The following is a 20,454-nucleotide window of genomic DNA, read 5'->3' as shown; positions in this document are numbered from 1 at the left end:
AAAAATTTTTTTGATCATAAAAATCCCATTTTAAACTTTCAAAATGCCAGAAATAGGGATTTTAATGAGTTTTTTTGGTAATTAGAGATTTTTTGGGGTTTTTCTTAGTAGAAATTAAAAAATTAATACATTATATCATTCGTTATTAAATGTACTAATTACCATGCATTATTTTTTACAAAAAAATTTTTTTGATAAAAAAAATCCCATTTTAAACCTTAAAAACTCCAAAAATAGGGATTTCAATGACTTTTTTTTGGTAATTAGTGATTTTTTTGGGTTTTTATTTGTAAAAATGTAAAAATTTATACATCATTTTATTCGTTATTAAATGTTCTATAACTTTCATGCATTACTTTTTACAAAAAAAAAATTTTGATCAAAAAAATCTCATTTGAAACCTTAAAAACTCCAAAAATAGGCATTTTAATGAGTTTTTTTGGTAATTAGTGATTTTTTTGGGTTTTTCTTAGTAAAAATATATAAAATTATATATAATTCTATTAATTTTACCCCTTCGAAAATCGGGCATGCCCCTAATTACCCGTATCATATACAGGAGTACCATTCCTTAGTTAGATAATCCGAATACCCGGCACAGAGTTTAGAATTTCCGAGCCTTTAGCGGCCAACATCCAGCTCTCGCCCTAATCTTATATACTCCCAACGCCCTGGGCTTAATTGCTCCCATTCACGCACTAGCCGCTGCTCATTAACCTAATTACTCTAATCACGGGCTTTTAAAAATTTAGAAACCGAAAAAATCGAAATTTTACGGAGAAATTTAGCTAAGGTAGAGTAAAATTGAGACGAGAGTGATAAAAATACTGAGGAAAAAGTTTGCCCTGAGGATTAATGTTGTCTGTTATTGTAGGGGACAATTTATAACTGGATTTGTCTCTGAGTTTATTTTCTTCCAAGGACAAGGGCGTCTAATGGCAAATCGATTGGGGAAAAATTTTTCTGAGGGCTAACGAAGCTTAAGAATCGTTGCTTGGTTAATTTAAAATGGAATTGTGTGGAATAATAAATTTATTTTGTGGTAAATAACCGAATAAATCGTAAAAATACTCTATTTTATGGGGTTTTTGATTTTCATCGGGATTTTTTTGGATTTTTGTTTGTGAAAATGTAAAAAATTATACACCATTTTACTCGTAATTTAACATACTATAACTTCCATGCATTAATTTTACAAAAAAAAATTTTATAATCCAAAAAATCCCATTTTAAACCTTAAAAATTCAAAAAATAGGGATTTTAATGAGTTTTTTTCGTAATTAGTGATTTTTTTGGAATTTTATTATAATGAATATATATATAATTATACATTATTCTACTCATTATTAAACATTCTATTAGGTCCATGCATTAATTTTAACAAAAAAATTTTTATGATAAAAAAAATCCCATTTTAAACCTTGAAAATACAAAATATAGCGATTTTAATGAGTTTTTTTGGTAATTAGTGATTTTTTTGGGTTTTTGTTAGTCAAAATGTAAAAAATTATACACTATTTTACTCGTTGTTGAATGTACTATAACTTCCATGCATTGATTTTTACAAAAAAAATTTTTTTAATAAAAAAAATCTTATTTTAAATTTAAAAAACATAAAAAATAAGGATTTTAATGAGTTTTTTTCGGTAATTAGTGATTTTTTTTGCATTAAAATGTGATTTTCTCCATTATTATTATTATTATTAGTATTTTTATAATTATTGTTTCTAAGTTAGCTAAAGAACCACTAACTTAAATGCAAGGTATTAAAGGGTATAATAAATGATTTAATCTCTCGGGAACTGCTTTATCTGGTTGCTACAGATGTTAACTATATGTATATTCTGAATCTATAGGGCCAAGAGTTAGGAAACTAGAAGTTAACGTGAATTATTTAAATAGGCAATTCAAATTTCACTTGACAAAACTTTCGAGGGTTATGTTTTTGGTCAATGATTCTTAAAGTTCCTATATCTCCTAAAATATTGAAGATATCAATGAAGTACTAAAACATTTTTTATAGGAAATTTTCTAAGCTACAATTTTAGTGCCTTACAATTTTCTCCTAAACTCAATATTTTAGGAGTTATTGCCACTTTTACAACTAAATAAAAAATTCCAATTTTTCTTCCTAATCATTTCTAAAGTTGTTATATCTCCTAAAATATTGAAGTTAGAAATGAAGTACTAAGAGATTTACTATAGGAAATTTCTTAAGCTACAATTTTGGACTCATGATTTTTTTCTAAAATCAATATTTTAGGAGTTATCACAACTTTTCTTCTTTAAAGACCAATTCCTAAAAAAAACTTCCTTAAACTCACAAAATTGACACTTCCCTCTAACTTTCCCTTCCATCTTATCTTTTTTTAAAACCGGGTATTTACTCAGGTAACAGGATTGCTCCGAAGCAAACAGGGTGGGTAAATACGCAGTGTGTACGGCCATACAGAATGCACGGTGATATTTGCTCTCAAGCGCTTCTGTAAACTTTTATAAAACTGTTTGAAACGCGTCCGACAACATATATCACAGAGTCTACAACTTCCGGAGCTTCCTCGGAGCTATCTAAGTTACAACCCCTCCTCTTACCTCCTCCCCTTTATTCTTTTCTCTTCCTAAATAATTTCTAAATAAAATAAATATCAATAAAAATTATTAAATTAACTCACCTGGGTGAAGAAATAATAATAAACCTTCATTCCGCGCTCGGCGAACAATTGAGCGAACAATGTGGACGGACATATAAAAAAATAATCACCAACAATATCAGCTATTGCTTTCTGATATATGTAACCATCTTTAGGCCGCTCCCAGTCGGTGTACTGCAACAAATAAAGTTAAAATTATTTATTTTAAGATGTAAGTGGCTATATGTCCTAATATATTGAAGATAGAAATTAAGTACTCAAACGTTTTTTGTAGGAAATTTTATAAGCTACAATTTTGGGCTCTTATGATTTTTTCTTTAACTCAATATTTTAGGAGTTATAATCAAATTTATATAGGCTAGATTAAAAATTTGTACTTTTATAGATTTGATTTTCCTAAATGATTAGGAAAATTTTCAAGGGATTGACTCGAAAATTTATAAGAGCATTAAGGATAGTACCCTACACAAACCTTCGTCGGCGTTTTTGAATCTGACGACCCGTCGACGAGATATCGTGACGTCATTGATGAATCAGGAAAAATTTTGAAAATTAAAATCGCTCCCATTTGAAAACTACTGAACTGATTGGGTTCAAACTTTGTAGAATTCTTTATTTTTATGTCCCCTAAGACCCTTCAAAGTCAGTTTCAAAATCCGTTGACCCAAAAAATCACTCACTTTTCCCCCACTCCTTATTTTTAATTAATTGTCCAACGACTCAAAAACTACTTAACCGATTGGCTTTAAATTTCACAGGGAGGTTAGGGATACTACTCTACACAAACCTTCGTCGGCGTTTTTGAATCTGACGACCCGTCGATGAGATATCGTGACGTCATTGATAAATCAGGAAAAATTTTGAAAATTAAAATCGCTCCCATTTGAAAACTACTGAACCGATTGGGTTCAAACTTTGTAGTAGTCTTTATTTTTATGTCTCCTAAGACTCTTCGAAGTCAGTTTCAAAATCCGTTGACCCAAAAAATTACTCACTTTTCCCCCACTCCTTATTTTTGATTAATTGTGGAACAATAGAAAAACCACTAATCCGATTGGTTTGAAAATTTACAAGGACACTAAGTACACAAAGACAGAGGAAACTTCGAAGCGGTTATCAAATTGAAAAGCTCATTAGAGAGATATCGTCGTTATAATGATCAATAGATACGTCGGGTTTTGTTTTAGCATCAAAACTTGGACAAAGTTCCAATTGGGACTAACGAAGGGTTGGAATAGATCAATTAGTGACGGAGGTTGTTGGAGCGCGACAATAGACAATCAAAGAGGAGTTCTTGGGTGAATTGTTGCATAAAATAATTGATAGGGAGAAGTTATAAAATAGTCAATGCTCAATAGTCAATTTAAAAGATGATTATTATTTTCTGCACAAGCTGCACTTGATTACTGCCATCAGTTTTATGTGGGAGAGCCAAATAGAAATGCCCTCCAGGATAATGAAATAAGTTAGTGCTTCTATTTCCGTTTTCGCTTCTCGCGGGTCTTCGCTCCCTGTTAAAAACCCGCCACCAACGCCCATTCAATCGATTCTAATTCATTTAAACTATTAAATTCACACTAACAACACTGCCAATCATTTTTTTGTTTTTAAAACTTTTTTATGTTTGCTCAATAGAGTTTTATTAATTACTTTTTTTTTTTCAAGTGGCTATAACTCCTAAAATATTGATTTTAGGAAAAATTTATAGGATACCAAAATTGTAGCTTAAAAAATTTCCTACAAAAAACGTTTAAATATTTCATCTCCATCTTCAATATTCTAGGAGATATATGCAGTTAACTAATAAAAAAAATAAAAAATCAATAACTAGTTTATTAAAAAAGCGATAACTCCTAAAATATCGAGGTAAAATATTAGAATACTAAAATTATAGTTAATGAATTTCCGATATTATAAATCCATATTATTTCCACTTAACCTATAATTATAAAAAGTTTCAGAAGCAGATGAATAAAATAAAATCACAGGTATGAACAATTCTGAATATCTTTGTATTAATTATAAAAGCATTCTACTAATTAAAACCTGTTTGCACTATTAATTAAACTCGCTTCCAATATCGTGACGTCATGTATTTAACAAATATTTATGTTTGCTATGCATTGCCACCAGAGGCCAATGTAATTTGATTCGATGTTTACGATACCTGACCATCTACTCTCACGCAATTTGCACTTTTAATTCTAATTTCAATTACACTTTCCATTAACTTGCTCAAGAATTAATGATTTTTTGGTAAGTGGTCTGGAAAAAAGTGAGTGATTTTTTGGGTCAACGGATTTTGAAACTGACTTCAAAATGTCTTAGGGGACATAAAAATAAAGACTTCTACAAAGTTTGAACCCAATCGGTTCAGTAGTTTTCAAATGGGAGCGATTTTAATTTTCAAAATTTTTCCTGATTCATCAATGACGTCACGATATCTCGTCAACGGGTCGTCAGATTCAAAAACGCCGACGAAGGTTTGTGTATAGTACTATCCCTAACCTCCCTGTGAAATTTAAAGCCAATCGGTTCAGTAGTTTTTGAGTCGTTGGACAATTAATCAAAAATAACGAGTAGGGGAAAAGTAAGTGATTTTTTGGGTCAACGGATTTTGAAACTGACTTCGAAGGATCTTAGGGGACATAAAAATAAATACTTCTACAAAGTTTGAACCCAATCGGTTCAGTAGTTTTCAAGTGGTAGCGATTTTAATTTTCAAAATTTTTCCTGATTCATTAATGACGTCACGATATCTCGTCGACGGGTTGTCCGATTTGAAAACGCCGACGAAGGTTTGTCGGGGGTGTTATACCAGACACCCCTATAAATTTTGAAACCAATCGACTAAGTAGTTTTTAAATGGTACAAAAATAAGTACTGGGGGAACTCAGAACTTTTAAATGAGAGGAAAAACGCGGTCTAGTCTTTCATAAAATTTAAATCCGAGGTTAATTTCCATAATAGAGGCCTTAATAGTCAATTCCACGCATAATTTCACAGAGATTAACATTGACAAGAAAAAAACGACCCAAAAAAAACAGAGTGGCTCAAGACGAGTAAAAAATGTAAATACTAAAGAGCGAGAGTTATGCAACGAGCATAAAAGAAGGGCTTTCTAATGTTGGATTTTAATTATGTAAGTAACCCACCTGTGGAAATTGTCTTGGCTTTGTTTGTTGCTTCGGCAACAATTTAAATGACAAGCTTTGCCGGGAACGCTCAGTTCCTTCTTCCTCCTCCCCCTCCCCCTTTTTCCTTTGTAATTGTACTGTGACATTTTCCCGGCATTCTAAAGTCCAGACACATTTTCCGGATTGCTAATTGTACTTTACATCATTCAACATTCATTAACTTGTACAAACAGATTTTTTTTCCACTTTCTGATTCTTGGAAGATCTTTCAAAAAATTCTTCATTTTTGCCCACTCTTTACTTTTTTTTTAATTTTCGTACCATTCAAAAACTACTGAACGGATTGGCTTCAAAATCAATAGGGGTGTCTAGTATACCACCCCCGACAAACCTTCGTCGGTGTTTTCAAATCGGACAATCCATTGACGAGATATCGTAACGTCATTAAAGAATCAGAAAGAATTTTGAAAATTAAAATCGCTCCCATTTGAAAACTACTGAACCGATTGGGTTCAAACTTTGTAGAAGTCTTTATTCTTATGTCCCCTAAGACCCTTGGAAGTCAGTTTCAAAATCCGTTGACCCAAAAAATCACTTTTCTCCCACTCCTTATTTTTAATTAATTGTCCAACGACTCAAAAACTACTGAACCGATTGGCTTTAAATTTCACAGGGAGGTTAGGGATAGTACTCTACACAAACCTTCGTCGGCGTTTTTGAATCTGACGACCCGTCGACGAGATATCGTGACGTCATTGATGAATCAGGAAAAATTTTGAAAATTAAAATCGCTCCCATTTGAAAAATACTGAACCGATTAGGTTCAAACTTTGTAAAAGTCTTTATTTTTATGTTCCCTAAGACCCTTCGAAGTCGTTTTTAAAATCCGTTGACCCAAAAAATCACTCACTTTTATTCTTTCCTAACCATTATTATATCTCCTAAAATATTGAGGATAGAAATGAAGTACCAAGACATTTTTTGTAAGAAATTTCCTAAGCTACGATTTCAGCCTTATTATTTTCTCCTAAAATCAATAGTTTAGGACTTACAGCCACTTTTATACAACCTTTGGTAATTAAACCCCAAAAAAATCACTACAAAAATTCCTGTAAAATAAAACAAAACAAAAACATTGTTAGCATTGTTTGTATTCCGGTTTTTCTGCTCTTCGCCTCTATTATTTTTATTCGGCTTTAATTTCTCCCAACCTCCACGCCCGTATCGCTGATGTAAAAGCCCAATCGGACATGAATTTTTTTTATTTCAAACAAAGGACATTGTTCATGTACAGGCTTGTAGACAATTTTCCTTGGTACCAAAAAAAAAAAAATTCTTACCTGAAATGCGATAGCTTCCCTCTCGACCTCAGTCATATTTTTAAAAATAGTATTTATGATGCTCAGGAATTTTTCTCGTTGCAAAAAGCTCGGCTGGTCTTTTTCAAAGTAATCGATAAAGTCGTACAAAATGAAGTACGTTCCTGGAACAAAAAAATAATTATAATTTAGATTTTTTTCCTACCCTCTTAAAGGAAATGTTAAGAAATGCATGACAAAATATCGGGAAAAATGCGGATGCTCTTTCACCACCTAGAGGCACTTTATCTGCACTCTTTTCTGGCATTCGCTCCGGAAAGATGCTTGTGACATATATTAGCTACAAGAAATGTCAACACGTGCATTTGTATTCACAATATTCTTCTCTAGCTGCCTGCTCTTTTTATTCTTTGTTCTCTCTGGAAAACATTTTTCCACGGTGTAGTTGAGTTACTTTTGGACGGGATACAAATAATGCACTTACACGAAATTTCAATAGGCAAGATAGATGAGAGGGAGCCTTTTTTGCTACATAAAGGGTCGATGTTTCTATGGGTTGTAATGCTTCAGAATTCATTATTACGTAGTTGCTGAAATATTCAAGATAGATGTATATAAAACATTCGTTTTTTGTAGGAAATTTTCTTAGCTATAATTTTAGTCTCTTATAAATTTTCCCTAAAATTAATATTTTAGGAGTTATAGCTATTTTTATAGTGCGTACGTAACTACGCACTATTACGCACGATTTAGGCCTTTATATCTCCTAAAATATTAAAGATAGAGATGAAGTACTGGAAGATTTTTTGTAGGAAATTTTATAAGCTACAAATTTAGTCCTATGGAACTTCCTCCTAAAATCAAATTTTAGGAGTTATCACCATTTTTATAGTGCGTAACTACGCATTTTTACGCACAATTGAAGCATCTATATCTTCTAAAATATTGAAGTTAGAAATGAAGTACAAGGACATTTTTTGTAGGAAACTTTTTAAGCTACAATTTTAGTCTTATAAATTTTTCCTAAAATCAATATTTTAGGAGTTATAGCTATTTTTATAGTGCGTAGTTATCTACGCACTCTTACGCACAATTTAGGCCTTTATATCTTCTAAACTATTAAAAATAGAGTTGAAGTACAATGACGTTTTTTGTCGGAAATTTCCTAATCTACAATTTTGATCCTATAATTATCTCCTAAAATCAATATTTTAGGAGTTATCACCACATATTTATCAATAGATAATAATTTTGTAGTTTTTATTAAGTTATCACTAATTAAGTTAAGATAACTCCTAAAATATTGAAGATAGAGGTGAAGTACTAAGACGTTTTTTGTAGGAAATTTCTTAAGCTACAAATTTGGTGCTACAAAACTTCTTCCTAAAATCAATATTTTAGGAGTTATCACCATTATTATAGTGCGTAGATAACTACGCACTCCTATGCACAATCTAGGCCTCTATATCTTATAAAATATTGAAGATAGAATTGAAGTACGAAGACGTTTTTTGTAGGAAATTTCCTAAGCTACAATTTTAGTCTCATTATATTTTCCTAAAATCAATATTTTAGGAGTTATAGCCATTTTTAAAGTGCGTAATTATCTACGCACTTTTACGCACAATAAAAATTACAATATCTCCTAAAATATTGAAGATAGAATTAAAGTATCAAAACAATTTTGTACGAAATTTTCTAAGCTACAATTTTTGTCTTATAATTTTTTCCTAAAATCAATATTTTAGGAGTTATAGCTATTTTTCTAATCCCTAATTCCATAATCCCAAAAATAGTTCTTTTCTCTCTAAATTTATAATATCCATGATAATAATAATAATTATCATTATCACTAGCGTTGAAAAAAAAATAAATAAGCGTAGAGCGAGGCCGGATCGATGACGCTTTCGCTGTAAATAATTCTATGATGGAAAAAAAATGTTGTCGCTGGAAATTACTCGACAACTTTAATGCCATCATTTGTAAATGTTGATAAAAAAACGCGAGTACATTCCGTACACACATGCACACTTACCCTCCCTCTATTCTTCTACCCTCGCCCGTCACCGCCCGTGTACTCGTGTATCAAAAGACTTTTTCTCGTGTTTTTTTTATTGCATCTGCGGAACGGATCGGATAAAAAATGTTTCATTTCTTTATTTTTTTTTACTTTTTATTTAACCTCGCAGAGCTGAAAAATTTTATTGTGAATATATGGAGGCTCTGTTTCAGCGCATTGTCTGTTTAATGTCTGTTTTCATGCTTCTCGGTGTATTATACAGATTTTTTTATCGTTTTATTTATAAGTATGCTGATGCATCGCAATTTAGTGCTCATTAGAATTTATAACTACCTTTTTTTTATGAAAAACGAATAATTGAATATGAGTTTTGATGTAAATGTGAAATAACTCTTCATACCTCCTTAAATATTCCAGATAGAAGAAAATGACACAAACGTTTTTTGTAGAAAATTAATTAAGCTACAATTTTAGTCTCTTAATATTTTTTTCTAAAAGCAATAGTTTAAGAGTTATCGCTTTTATTAAAGTGCGTAGTTAACTACACACTAGTACGCACAACAAAATAGTAAATATCTCCTAAAATATTGAAGATAGAAATGAAGTACTAAGAGATTTTTTGTAGGAAATTTCCTAAGCTACAATTTTTGTCATGATTTTTTCCTAAAATTAGTATTTCAGGAGTTATTGCCTTTATTATGATGCGTGGATAACTACGCACTCTTACACATAATTTAGGTTACCAAATCTCCTAAAGTATTTAAGATAGAGTTAAAGTACTAGGAAGTTTTTTGTAGGAAATTTCTTAAGCTACAATTTTGTTCTCTTATGATTTTTTCCTAAAATCAATATTTTAGGAGTTAAAGCTATTTCTATAGTGCTTAGTCATCTACGCACTACTATGCACAATAAAAAATACAATATCTCCTAAAATATTGAAAATAGAGTTGAAGTACTAAAACAATTTTCGTAGAAAATTTCCTAAGCTACAATTTTTTTTTTTACAATTTTCTCCTAAAATCAATATTTTAAAAGTTATAGTCATTATTATAGTGCGTAGTTATCTACGCACTACTACGCACAATTTAGGTCTTTATATCTCCTAAAATATTGAAGATAGAAATGAAATACTAAGAGGTTTTTTGTAGTAAATTTTTTAAGCTACAATTTTTGTCCTATAAAATTTGTTCCTAAAATCAATATTTTAGGAGTTATCACCATTTTTACTCCAATAATTGTAACAATTCATTAAAAAATTATAATCTCGTAAATATATTTACGAATTAAATTTTTTTTCAAGCACAATAAGCCCAGTAAAGTTTCAGCTGATATCGGTGTATACTGGCAGGGGATGATGGCCACGTCTAGTAGAGTGAGGGTAAAACCGGGAGGCACGACCTTCTCACCTGCCTACATAGTACCCCCAGGCTCACCAGCCTCTATCGATTCGACACTAGCAACTTGTTGGCTACCTCTAACACTTCCGTTGTGTGCGCTGGACTTTCTTTCCCTTCAAATTATATATCATCCACCTTTTTTTGTTTTTATTTTTTTTTTCACACAACTATTAATTATTTTTTATCTTTATGTTTTTATGTATCTCGTGTTTTAGTGATTTTTAATGGATTCTCGGAAAGCAATCACCCATTTTCACTCTCAAAAACTATTTATTTAAGGTCTGTACATTTCTCGTTTTACGAGATAAATTTAATTGCAAAACCCATAAATAAGTGATTTTGGTTTTACTGCTCCTAGATCATGTAATATTTATATCCAGTAAAAACTTATAGGTGGATTGACAGTATAAATAGTTAATGGCTGAGTAAGGTACTATAAAATTGGCTATAACTCCTAAAATATTGATTTTAGGAAAAATTTATAAGACTAAAATTGTAGCTTAAAAAGTTTCCTACAAAAAATGTCCTTGTACTTCATTTCTAACTTCAATATTTTAGAAGATATAGATGCTTCAATTGTGCGTAAAAATTCGTAGTTACGCACTATAAAAATGGCGATAACTCCTAAAATATTGATTTTAGGAAGAAGTTTTATAGGACCAAATTTGTAGCTTAAAAAATTTCCTACAAAAAAAATTCTAGTATTTCAACTCTAATTTCAATATTTTAGGAGATATAGGAACTTTAGGAGTAATTAAATAAAAAAATTGAAATGTTTAATTTAGGTAATATAAAAGTGGCGATAACTCCTAAAATATTGATTTTAGAAGAAAATTATATGAAACAAAAATTGTAGCTTAGAAAATTTCCTACGGTAAACCTTCGAGTACTTCAATTCTACCTTCAATATTTAAGAAGATATGGAGCCCTAAATCGTGCGTAGGAGTGCTTAGTTACCTACGCACTATAAAATAAGCTATAACTCCTAACATATTGATTTTAGGAAAAAGTTTTATAAAACCAAATTTGTAGCTTGGAAAATTTTATACAAAAAACGTTTGGTACTTCACTTCTATCTTCAATATTTTAGAAGATATAAAGAGTTTTCTACAAAATATGAAAATCATAATTCCCCGGAGCTTTTAGGAAGAAATAAGCTTTATTGAAAGCTTGCAGGTCAAAGTGACTATACCTTAACCACAGCGCTGATAGAACGAAATATCGAGCTACCAGAGGTCAAAAGCTCAGTTCTGAACTTCTTGTATCGAAGTTAGTAGAATGTAAAAATATATTTGAGCTTTTAGTAAGAGCTTGACTCACAAGTGGAGGAATAGGTAAAAGCTTGCTAGATAAACCATCAAATAGCCTAAAAGCTTGCAAACTCTCTTTTCTTTTTGCTCAGGTACCGCACCAATTTACCTGACCCTCTGCTTCTCTCCGACATTTTGTACGTCTTACCAGAGCTTTTTTATTCCCTTCACGTTCACAGTTTTCATAATTAACTCCCCGAGAGCTTTTTATCCAAGAGTGAACAATTAATTCTGTCAATTTTACGTGAGTAAATTTTACTTGGTAATTACAACTTGCAAGCTCGAGGTGAAATTTAAGAGCTAGATCAAAAGCTCGATATGTATTTTGTAGCCGATAGTTTAAAGATTCTAAAAAATTGTGAGCTTTCGCGATTGGTGAGCTTTCAGGCTGAAAGCTTGCAAAAATAAAATTATGAAAAAATAAAAAAAAAAATATTTTTATAGTTTTATGACTGTTGCAATGAATTTTTGTTTTAGCTTGCAAGCTCTAGGTTAAAAAATTACATTTTGTCGCAAGCTCAACGTCTATTTGATGTATCGAGGTCAGTAGATTTCAAAAAATTAAGAGCTTTTACCTTTTAAATGTATCTACTGTGAAACCTTGCAAGCTAAAAATTAAAAAAATTAAAAAAAAAAAGTTTCAGAAAAATGATTTCTTTAGTTTTATAAATATTGTGAGTTTTTTTCAACTTGCAAACGCTTTGCGAAATAGAAGATTAAGATCAAAAGCTCAATATTTATATTGTGGCTTATGGTTTGTAGTTTTTACAAAATTGTGAGCTTTCGCGATTGGTGAGCTTGCAAGCTTAAAAATAAAAAAAAATGAAAATGAAAATTTAAAAAAACAAAAATTAAAATTTAAAAAAAATAAAAAAACAAAAATAAAAATTTAAAAAAAATTAAAAATTAAAGAAAATGATTTTTTTTAGAGTTTTATGACTATAATAATTGTTGTTTTAGCTTGAAAGCTTTGGGTTAAAAAATGACATTTGATTGCAAGCTCGATGAATGTTTTGTAGATCGAGGTCAGTGGTTTCCAAAAACCTAAGAGCTTTTACGATTTAAAAATATCTAGCGTGAAAGCTTGCAAGATAAAAATTGAAAATTAGGAAAAAGATTTTTTTTATATCAAAAGTTTCATGACAGTAGTTGAAATTGCATCACTAGAAGTTGAGTTTCTTTCAAACTCGTAGTATTTACTGTTAAGAAGAAAAGACATTGAAGATGTTAGAAAATAGTCTGAGACGTAGACAAAACTTACAACATACAACCGAGAACATAATCAACCCCAGTCTTGCCAGATAAGAGGATTGAGATAAATAGAAAGTTGGAGAAACAATTTTCTCCGTCACACGAATTAACTTTTTTTCCCCTTTTACGATTTTACGCTTTTTCCCAAAGCTCTCTTCAAGCTTTTTTTTTACAAACTCAACCATAAGAAATATTACGTCAAATCCTTCGCAACAAGCAATTATCAATTTACGATAAATTTCCGATTTTTTATCTTTGAGCTGCAAGCTTCCAGTGAAGGGACTTGCAATGTTAAAAGCTCGGTATGTATTTGAAGAAGACACTCCAAGGAACATTTAAATACCCGAGCTTGCGGGATTTGATGTCATTTAACCAGTGAGCTTGCAAGTTGAAAATTAAAATTTTACCAATAATTAATATAACCTAAAATTTGATATTGTTTGGATAAGCTTGCAAAAGCTTGAATAGTTAACGGTATTAAAATATTATTAAGCTCGTCACGGCTATCGATTAAGCTCGGCCTTGAGACTGTAATTACCGAATCAATAGCTAATGTTAAAATCATTGGTAAGCTCGATAAACGCTTGATAATTCAGGCATTTCGATAATATTCATACCTATCTATTATTATTGTCTGTGCAATGCAGAAAATATTCGCAAGCTTACCCTCCGTGAGCTCATTAGCATGAAAGCTCGAGTACCAATGAAAAGTACGGGATCTCGGGATATTAAAAATACCAGAGCTTACGGAGAAATGCTTTAATTAACCTGAAAGCTTGCAAGTTTAACTTGACTCACTTGTCGAATTCATCAAGTTTGTTTATTGTAACTTTTGCACTCGAGATTTTAATGACTTGCGAGAATTTTTTAGAGCTTATTTTTTTATTATTTTTTATAGGAGTCATAAAAAAGCTGATAACTCCTAAAATATTGAGTTTAGGAAAAAATTGTATGAGACTAAAATTGTAGCTTAGGAAATTTAAGAAATAAAACTTTTTTGTACTTCAACTCTATCTTCAATATTTTAGGAGTTATCTTAACTTAATTAGTGATAACTCAATAAAAACTACAAAATTATTATCGATTGATAAATAAGTGGTGATAACTCCTAAAATATCAATTTTAGGAAAAAATCATAACTAACTAAAATTGTAGCTTAGAAAATTTCCTAGAAAAAATATCTTCGTACTTCACCTCTATTTTCAATGTTTTAGGAGTTATACTTTTAAATAGTGATAACACGATAAAAATTAAAAATCACTACCTATTGCCAATAAAAATAATTATAACTCATAAAATATCGTTTTTAGAAAGAAATTATAAGAGATCAAAATTGTAGTTTAGAAAATTTTCTACAGAAAATATATTTATACTATAGGGTTATCTCCAATATTATAGGAGTTATCCTAACTTAATTAGTGATAACTCATTAAAAAATCCAAAATCGTTATATATTGACAATAAAAACGTCTATAACTCCTTAAATATTGATTTTAGGAGAAAATTATAAAAGACCAAAATTGTAGCTTAGAAAATTTCCTACAGAAAACGTCTTAGTACTTCATTTCTAATTACAGTATTTTAGGAGTTATCGTCACTTAAATAGTGATAACCCTTCAAAATCTGTAAAATTATATTAAAATAGCTCCCGTATTTCCTTACACCCTTGAACTTGCAAACAACCCGAAAGCTTATACAATAACAATGATCTGAAACCCCGAGCTTGCGGCTTAAGACCCGAACTTGATGAAAAATAGTACTTTTTACTGGCTACTATCTTGCTACCGGATAGTCTTGAAGTATTTAACCCATTAAAACAGCCGTAGCCTGAAATCCTGACCCAAGGCTGACCACTCAATCAATTAATCCTCAAAGCCTGAGAGATCTCTAAGCCCATACACTCAACCACGAAACTATCCTCAACGACACCGTATCTACTCCGAGGAGTTGTTATATACACACAGTGAAAGCCAGGAAGCTCGCAAATTGAAATTAATGTTTGGTACTTCGGTAACATATCACGATCATCAGCAACATCAACATCAGGCGCATCCTTAGCCGCAGCTCGGGATTCGATGCCAGAGCCACTAACAGTGCAACATAAACAGCACTCTTGAACAATAATCCTCGTTACATATTGTGATCGTTATCTGGCTATGATTATCATTATTGTTATACTGACATGTCCGTCGTTTATCAAAAGCTGTCATAACAACCTGACTCTATTCAACAGCTAGAATCATTAGTACTAACTAGTATCGGTGTCATAACCACGTTTGCATTAGTTTAATTATTTATTTACTTTCTTTTATCGCGAGCTTTTGTGTCTAGCTTCCATAATTGCTGCAAGCTCAATGGTTTTAAAAGCTTAGTTGATAGGAAATTTTATAAGCTACAATTTTGGTCTCATATGATTTTTTCCTAAAATTAATATTTTAGGAGTTAGAGCTGTTTTTAATATCGTTAATCTTTTTTTTTCGAGTCGCTGTTTTTGTCAACAGTGCCAAATCACTGTTTTTGTGACGATAACTTCTAAAATATTGATTTTAGGAGAAAATTGTAGCTTAGGAAATTTCCTACAAAAAATGTCTGTACTTCATCTCTATCTTCAATATTTTAGGAGATATAGAGGCCTAAATTGTGCGTAGTTAACTACGCACTAAAATAATGAAGATAACTCCTTAAATATTGATTTTAGGAGAAAATTATAGGATCAAAATTGTAGCTTAGGAAATTTCCTATAAAAAATGTTTTTGTACTTCAACTCTATCTTCAATACTTTAGGAGTTATTTTAACTTAATTAGTGATAACTCAATAAAAACTAAAAAATGGTTATCTATTGATAATATAAGTGGTGATAACTCCTAAAATATTGATTTCAGGAAAAAAATATAGGATCAAAATTGTAGCTTGGAAAATTCCCTACAAAAAACGTCTTTGTACTTCAAATCTATCTTCAATATTTTAGGAATTATCGTCATTTAAATAGTAAAAACAATAAAGATGCGAATTTATTATCCAGTTACTATAAAAGTGATGATAATTCCTAAAATATTGATTTTAGGAGAAAATTAAAAAAAACCAAAACTGTAGCTTATAAAATTTCCTAAAATAAATGTTTTTGTTTTGTACGTCTAACTTCAGTATTTTAAGAGTTATAGGAACTTTAATAGTGATAGAACCAAAAATGCAAATGCATAGTCTAGTCACTATATAAGTAGCGATAACTCCTAAAATATTGAATTTAGGAAAACATCATAGGAGACTAATATTGTAGCTTAAGAAATTTCCTACCAAAAACGTCCTTTTACTTCATTTCTATATTCAATATTTTAGGAGATATAGAGGCCTAATTTGTGCGTAAGAGCGCGTAATTATCTACCTACTATAAAAATAGTGATAACTCCTAAAATATTGATTTTCGGGAAAAATCACAAAATACCAAAATTATAGCTTACAAAATTTTCTATAAAAAATATTTTAATATCTTAAACCTATCTTCAATATTTTAGGAGATATAGGAACTTTAGTTTAAAAATATGACAATTAGAAAATTAATAATTTTATTATTGCTAAAACTACGATAACTCCTAAAATAATTACTTTAAGAAATCATAAGAGTCAATAATTGTAGCCTGGAAAATTTTCTAACAATTACAACCTTCAACTAGTTTTTAAATACGATAGGAAGTTTGAATGAATGATAAAAGCTCGTATATAATTTGAAAATGATAATTAATCTAAGAATTCCTAAAATTCCATATTTAATACATGGAATTCCTATTTTGATCCACCGAAGCGAATTGTTATGAAAGTTGCCGCTCGTCACACGTCATTTAAGCGAAATTACATTTCAAGTAGCATGAATATTCATTGCTTACCTCCCACATGAAAATAATTATGCACGGGGATGTAATAAATTATCGAAAAATATCTTAATTAACATTCTAACATTTTAACTGTTGCTTTTGTTATTATAGTAATTATTATTAATAATAAATTAAAATATCTTAATGATTAAAATAAAATAGATTTTTTGTTGGGCGGCAGATACGTCGCAGGCGAAATAAAAGCTGTCGAACCAGAGCTGGGAATCCAGGTCACAAAAATTCGATTATCGCTTGGTATCGCCGGCGGAGTGAAAATTCACAAGAGAGAACGAGAAATAAAAAAAGGGACAAATAGAAAATAGAAAAAAAATATATATAAGCCTCAAGGGTCATTGTCGTGCTGAATCTAAATGTTAATTGAAACGATTAATCCAGGTTTTTAATTGCTGTTTTGGGTTTTGCAGATTTTGCCAAGAAAATCTTAACAAAAATTTTTGAAAAAAAATTTTTGAAGCTTCAATTTTGGGTTATGATTTTATCCTAAAATTGATATTTTAGGAGTTATCGCATTTTAATACTGATTAGGTAAAGATATGGAAGTTGTTAATGAGTTATCACTATAAAAGTGGTGATAACTCCTAAAATATTGAAGATAGAGATAAAGTACTGAAACATTTTTTGTAGGAAATTTTTTAAGCTACAATTTTGATTTCTTATAATTTTCTCCTAAAATCAATATTTTAGGAGTTATAGCTATTTTTATTGTCATTAGATAATGATTTTGTACTTTATTTTGTGTTATCACTATTTAAGGGACGATAACTCCTAAAATATAAAAGATAGAGTTGAAGTACACAGACGTTTTTTGTAGGAAATCTCCTAAGCTATAATTTTAGTCTTGTAATTTTCTCCTAAAATCAATATTTTAGGAGTTATCACCATTTTTATAGTAACTGGATAATTACATCACATTTTATGTCATCTTACGACCATATAAGTGACGATAACTCCTAAAATATTGGAGATAACCCCATAGTATAAGAAGGCTTTTGGTAGGAAATTTTCTAAGCTAGAATTTCGGTCTCGTATACATTTTCTCTAAAATTAATATCTTAGGAGTTATCGCCATTCTTATAGTAACTAAATAAGAAGTTTCTATTTTCCATTATCTAGTCACTCCTAAAGTTCTTATATCTCCTAAAATATTGAAAATAGACCTGAAGTACAAAAACATTATCTATAGGAAATTTTCTCAGCTTTAATTTTAGTTTCTTATAATTTTTTCGTAAAATCAATATTTTAGGAGTTATCACCATTTTTATAGCAACTGGACAATTTCATCATATCTTATGTTCGTTATCACTATTTATTTATTTTGAGTTTTAATTGTACACCGTTTTCTGGTTTTTACAAGGTTACTTTCCCTTCTATATTATCACCACAATTTTCCACCCCTTTTTTTATCAACATATTCTCCACTCTTTTTATAATCAACATGTTCTCCACTTTTTATTATCAACATGTTCTCCACTTTTTATAATCAACATATAATTTTCGCACATATAATTTCATTCCAATGCGGCTATGGACCGACTTGTGCTTTCTGTACTGTATTTACCCTATTCCTCACCCCTTTCTATCGGTTGTTGGAATAGTGGCGATGGAGAAACCACAGAGAAAACCCATGCCAGTACAGTCGGCTACCGGAGCGATCTCCGACGGTTGGTGTTGGAACTATTCGAACAACCGTCGGGGATCGAACCCTCGCCTCACGACAAGATGCACGAACGAACTAACGGGATAATGACTTAGTCCACTCGGCCATCATGCCGCTTCGTTATCACTATTTAGGTGACGATAACTCCTAAAATATTGAAGATAGAGTTGAAGTACAAAGACGTTTTTTGTAGAAAATTTTCTAAGCTACAATTTTGGTCTCATAATTTTTTCCTAAAATTGATATTTTAGGAGTTATCACCATTTTTGTAGCAACTGGACAATGACATTACATCTTTTGTTTGTTATCACCATTTAAGTGACGATAACTCCTAAAATATTGAAGATAGAGTTGAAGTACTAAAACATTGTTTGTAGAAAATTTTCTAAGCTATCATTTTCTTTTCTTATAATTTTCTCCTAAAATCAATATTTTAGGAGTTATCACCACTTTCACAACTAAATAAAAAATTTCAATTTTTTTTATCTAATCACTCTTTAAGTTTCTATATCTCCTAAAATATTGAAGTTAGAAGTGAAGTATCTAAACATTTTTGTAGATAATTTCCTAAGCTACAATTTTAGTTTTCTTATAATTTTCTCCTAAAATCAGTATTTTAGGAGTTATCACCACTTTTATAGTAACAAAGTTCCATTTCATTAAAAAATTTTATAAATATAAATAAAACAGGACAAGACAATAAAGATTATTAAATAAACATAATCTTCATCGGGTACGCTCCTAGAGAACACACACGAAAAGAATCGGTATTCAGAGAGTGCACACCAAACTACAGCTGTAATGAGTTTCCAAAGGCTTCCGGCGGTTCCCGGGCTGTCCACGGTACAAAAGAGCTTTTATCATTCCCTCGGGTCGTTTGGCTTTCCAGTGACTCGCATCAAAGGGTCACACATTTTTCCGCTCGCTTCTTTTTTGCAACGCAAAAATAAAAAATAATAAACAATTATTCAATTATATATTATTGAAAATTTATTAATTTTTTTTTTGAATTTAACCAAAGCGAAGTTAATTTGCGATAAAATATCGCGCTACTGAGGCTCAGGGACACTTCCGGTTGCACTGGCATCCGGAATTATTCGATGAATTATTCAAGAGATTAATATTGCACCTGCGATATTGTGCGCTCCGTGCTTACATTATTGCATTCCAATGTCTTACTTTTATTGCTACAATTTACAGACAAGTCGATATTTAATTAGCTTTTTTTTTAGGAGTGAAAAAAAAATTTTTTTTGTGCTTAGTAATTTTTACCATGCAAAATTTTTTATATATAGGACGAACTTTAGGAGCGAGGTAAAAATTACCGCGTTTTTTTTGGTTGTAGTTATAAAATTGGCGATAACTCCTAAAATATTGATTTTAGGAGAAAATTATCAGATACCAAAATTGTAGCTTAGAAATTTTCCTACAAAAAATGTTTTAGTACTTCATTTTTATCTTCAATATTTTAAGAGATATGGAGTCCTAAATTGTGCGTAGGAGTGCGTAGTTAACTACGCACTATAATAATGGTGATAACTCTTAAAATATTGATTTTAGAAGAAAATTATCAGGTACCAAAATTGTAGCTAAGAAAATTTTCTACAAAAATTGTCTTTGCACTTCATTTCTATCTTCAATATTTTAGGAGTTATCCTAACTTAATTAGTGATAATTCATTAAAATATACAAAATTACACGTTAATATTAAAAACGTTCATAACTTCTAAAATATTGATTTTAGGAAAAATTTATTTGAAACTAAAATTGTAGCTTAGAAAATTTCCTACATAAAACGTTTGAGTACTTCACTTCTATCTT

At 30.4% G+C, this 20,454-nt stretch overlaps 1 protein-coding gene and 1 long non-coding RNA gene across 5 annotated transcripts in view; both read right to left on the bottom strand.

The window, feature by feature from the left end:
• The window catches only part of LOC123263527 (acetylcholinesterase), a 60,268-nt gene that overhangs the window by 21,891 nt on the left and 17,923 nt on the right, over nucleotides 1-20,454 (bottom strand). For all 4 annotated transcript variants that reach the window (XM_044726378.1, XM_044726374.1, XM_044726376.1 and 1 more), the window contains exons 3-4: nucleotides 7,129-7,271; nucleotides 2,673-2,825 (exon numbers count right to left, since the gene is read on the bottom strand). In XM_044726378.1, coding sequence (XP_044582313.1) covers nucleotides 2,673-2,825; nucleotides 7,129-7,271 — 296 coding nt within the window. The remainder of the gene's footprint in view (nucleotides 1-2,672; nucleotides 2,826-7,128; nucleotides 7,272-20,454) is intronic.
• Nucleotides 16,345-20,183, bottom strand: LOC123263642. Its single transcript, XR_006509195.1, has 3 exons — nucleotides 20,064-20,183; nucleotides 16,581-16,584; nucleotides 16,345-16,376 (listed from the first exon to the last, which is right to left on the bottom strand). It is a non-coding gene; the product is annotated as an uncharacterized LOC123263642 (long non-coding RNA).

Source organism: Cotesia glomerata, linkage group LG4 (assembly GCF_020080835.1).
Source record: "Cotesia glomerata isolate CgM1 linkage group LG4, MPM_Cglom_v2.3, whole genome shotgun sequence".
In the NCBI taxonomy this organism is placed as follows: domain Eukaryota; kingdom Metazoa; phylum Arthropoda; class Insecta; order Hymenoptera; family Braconidae; genus Cotesia; species Cotesia glomerata.
The sequence above is the reverse complement of the archived record's forward strand: the minus strand, read 5'-3'. Positions and strand labels throughout refer to the sequence as shown.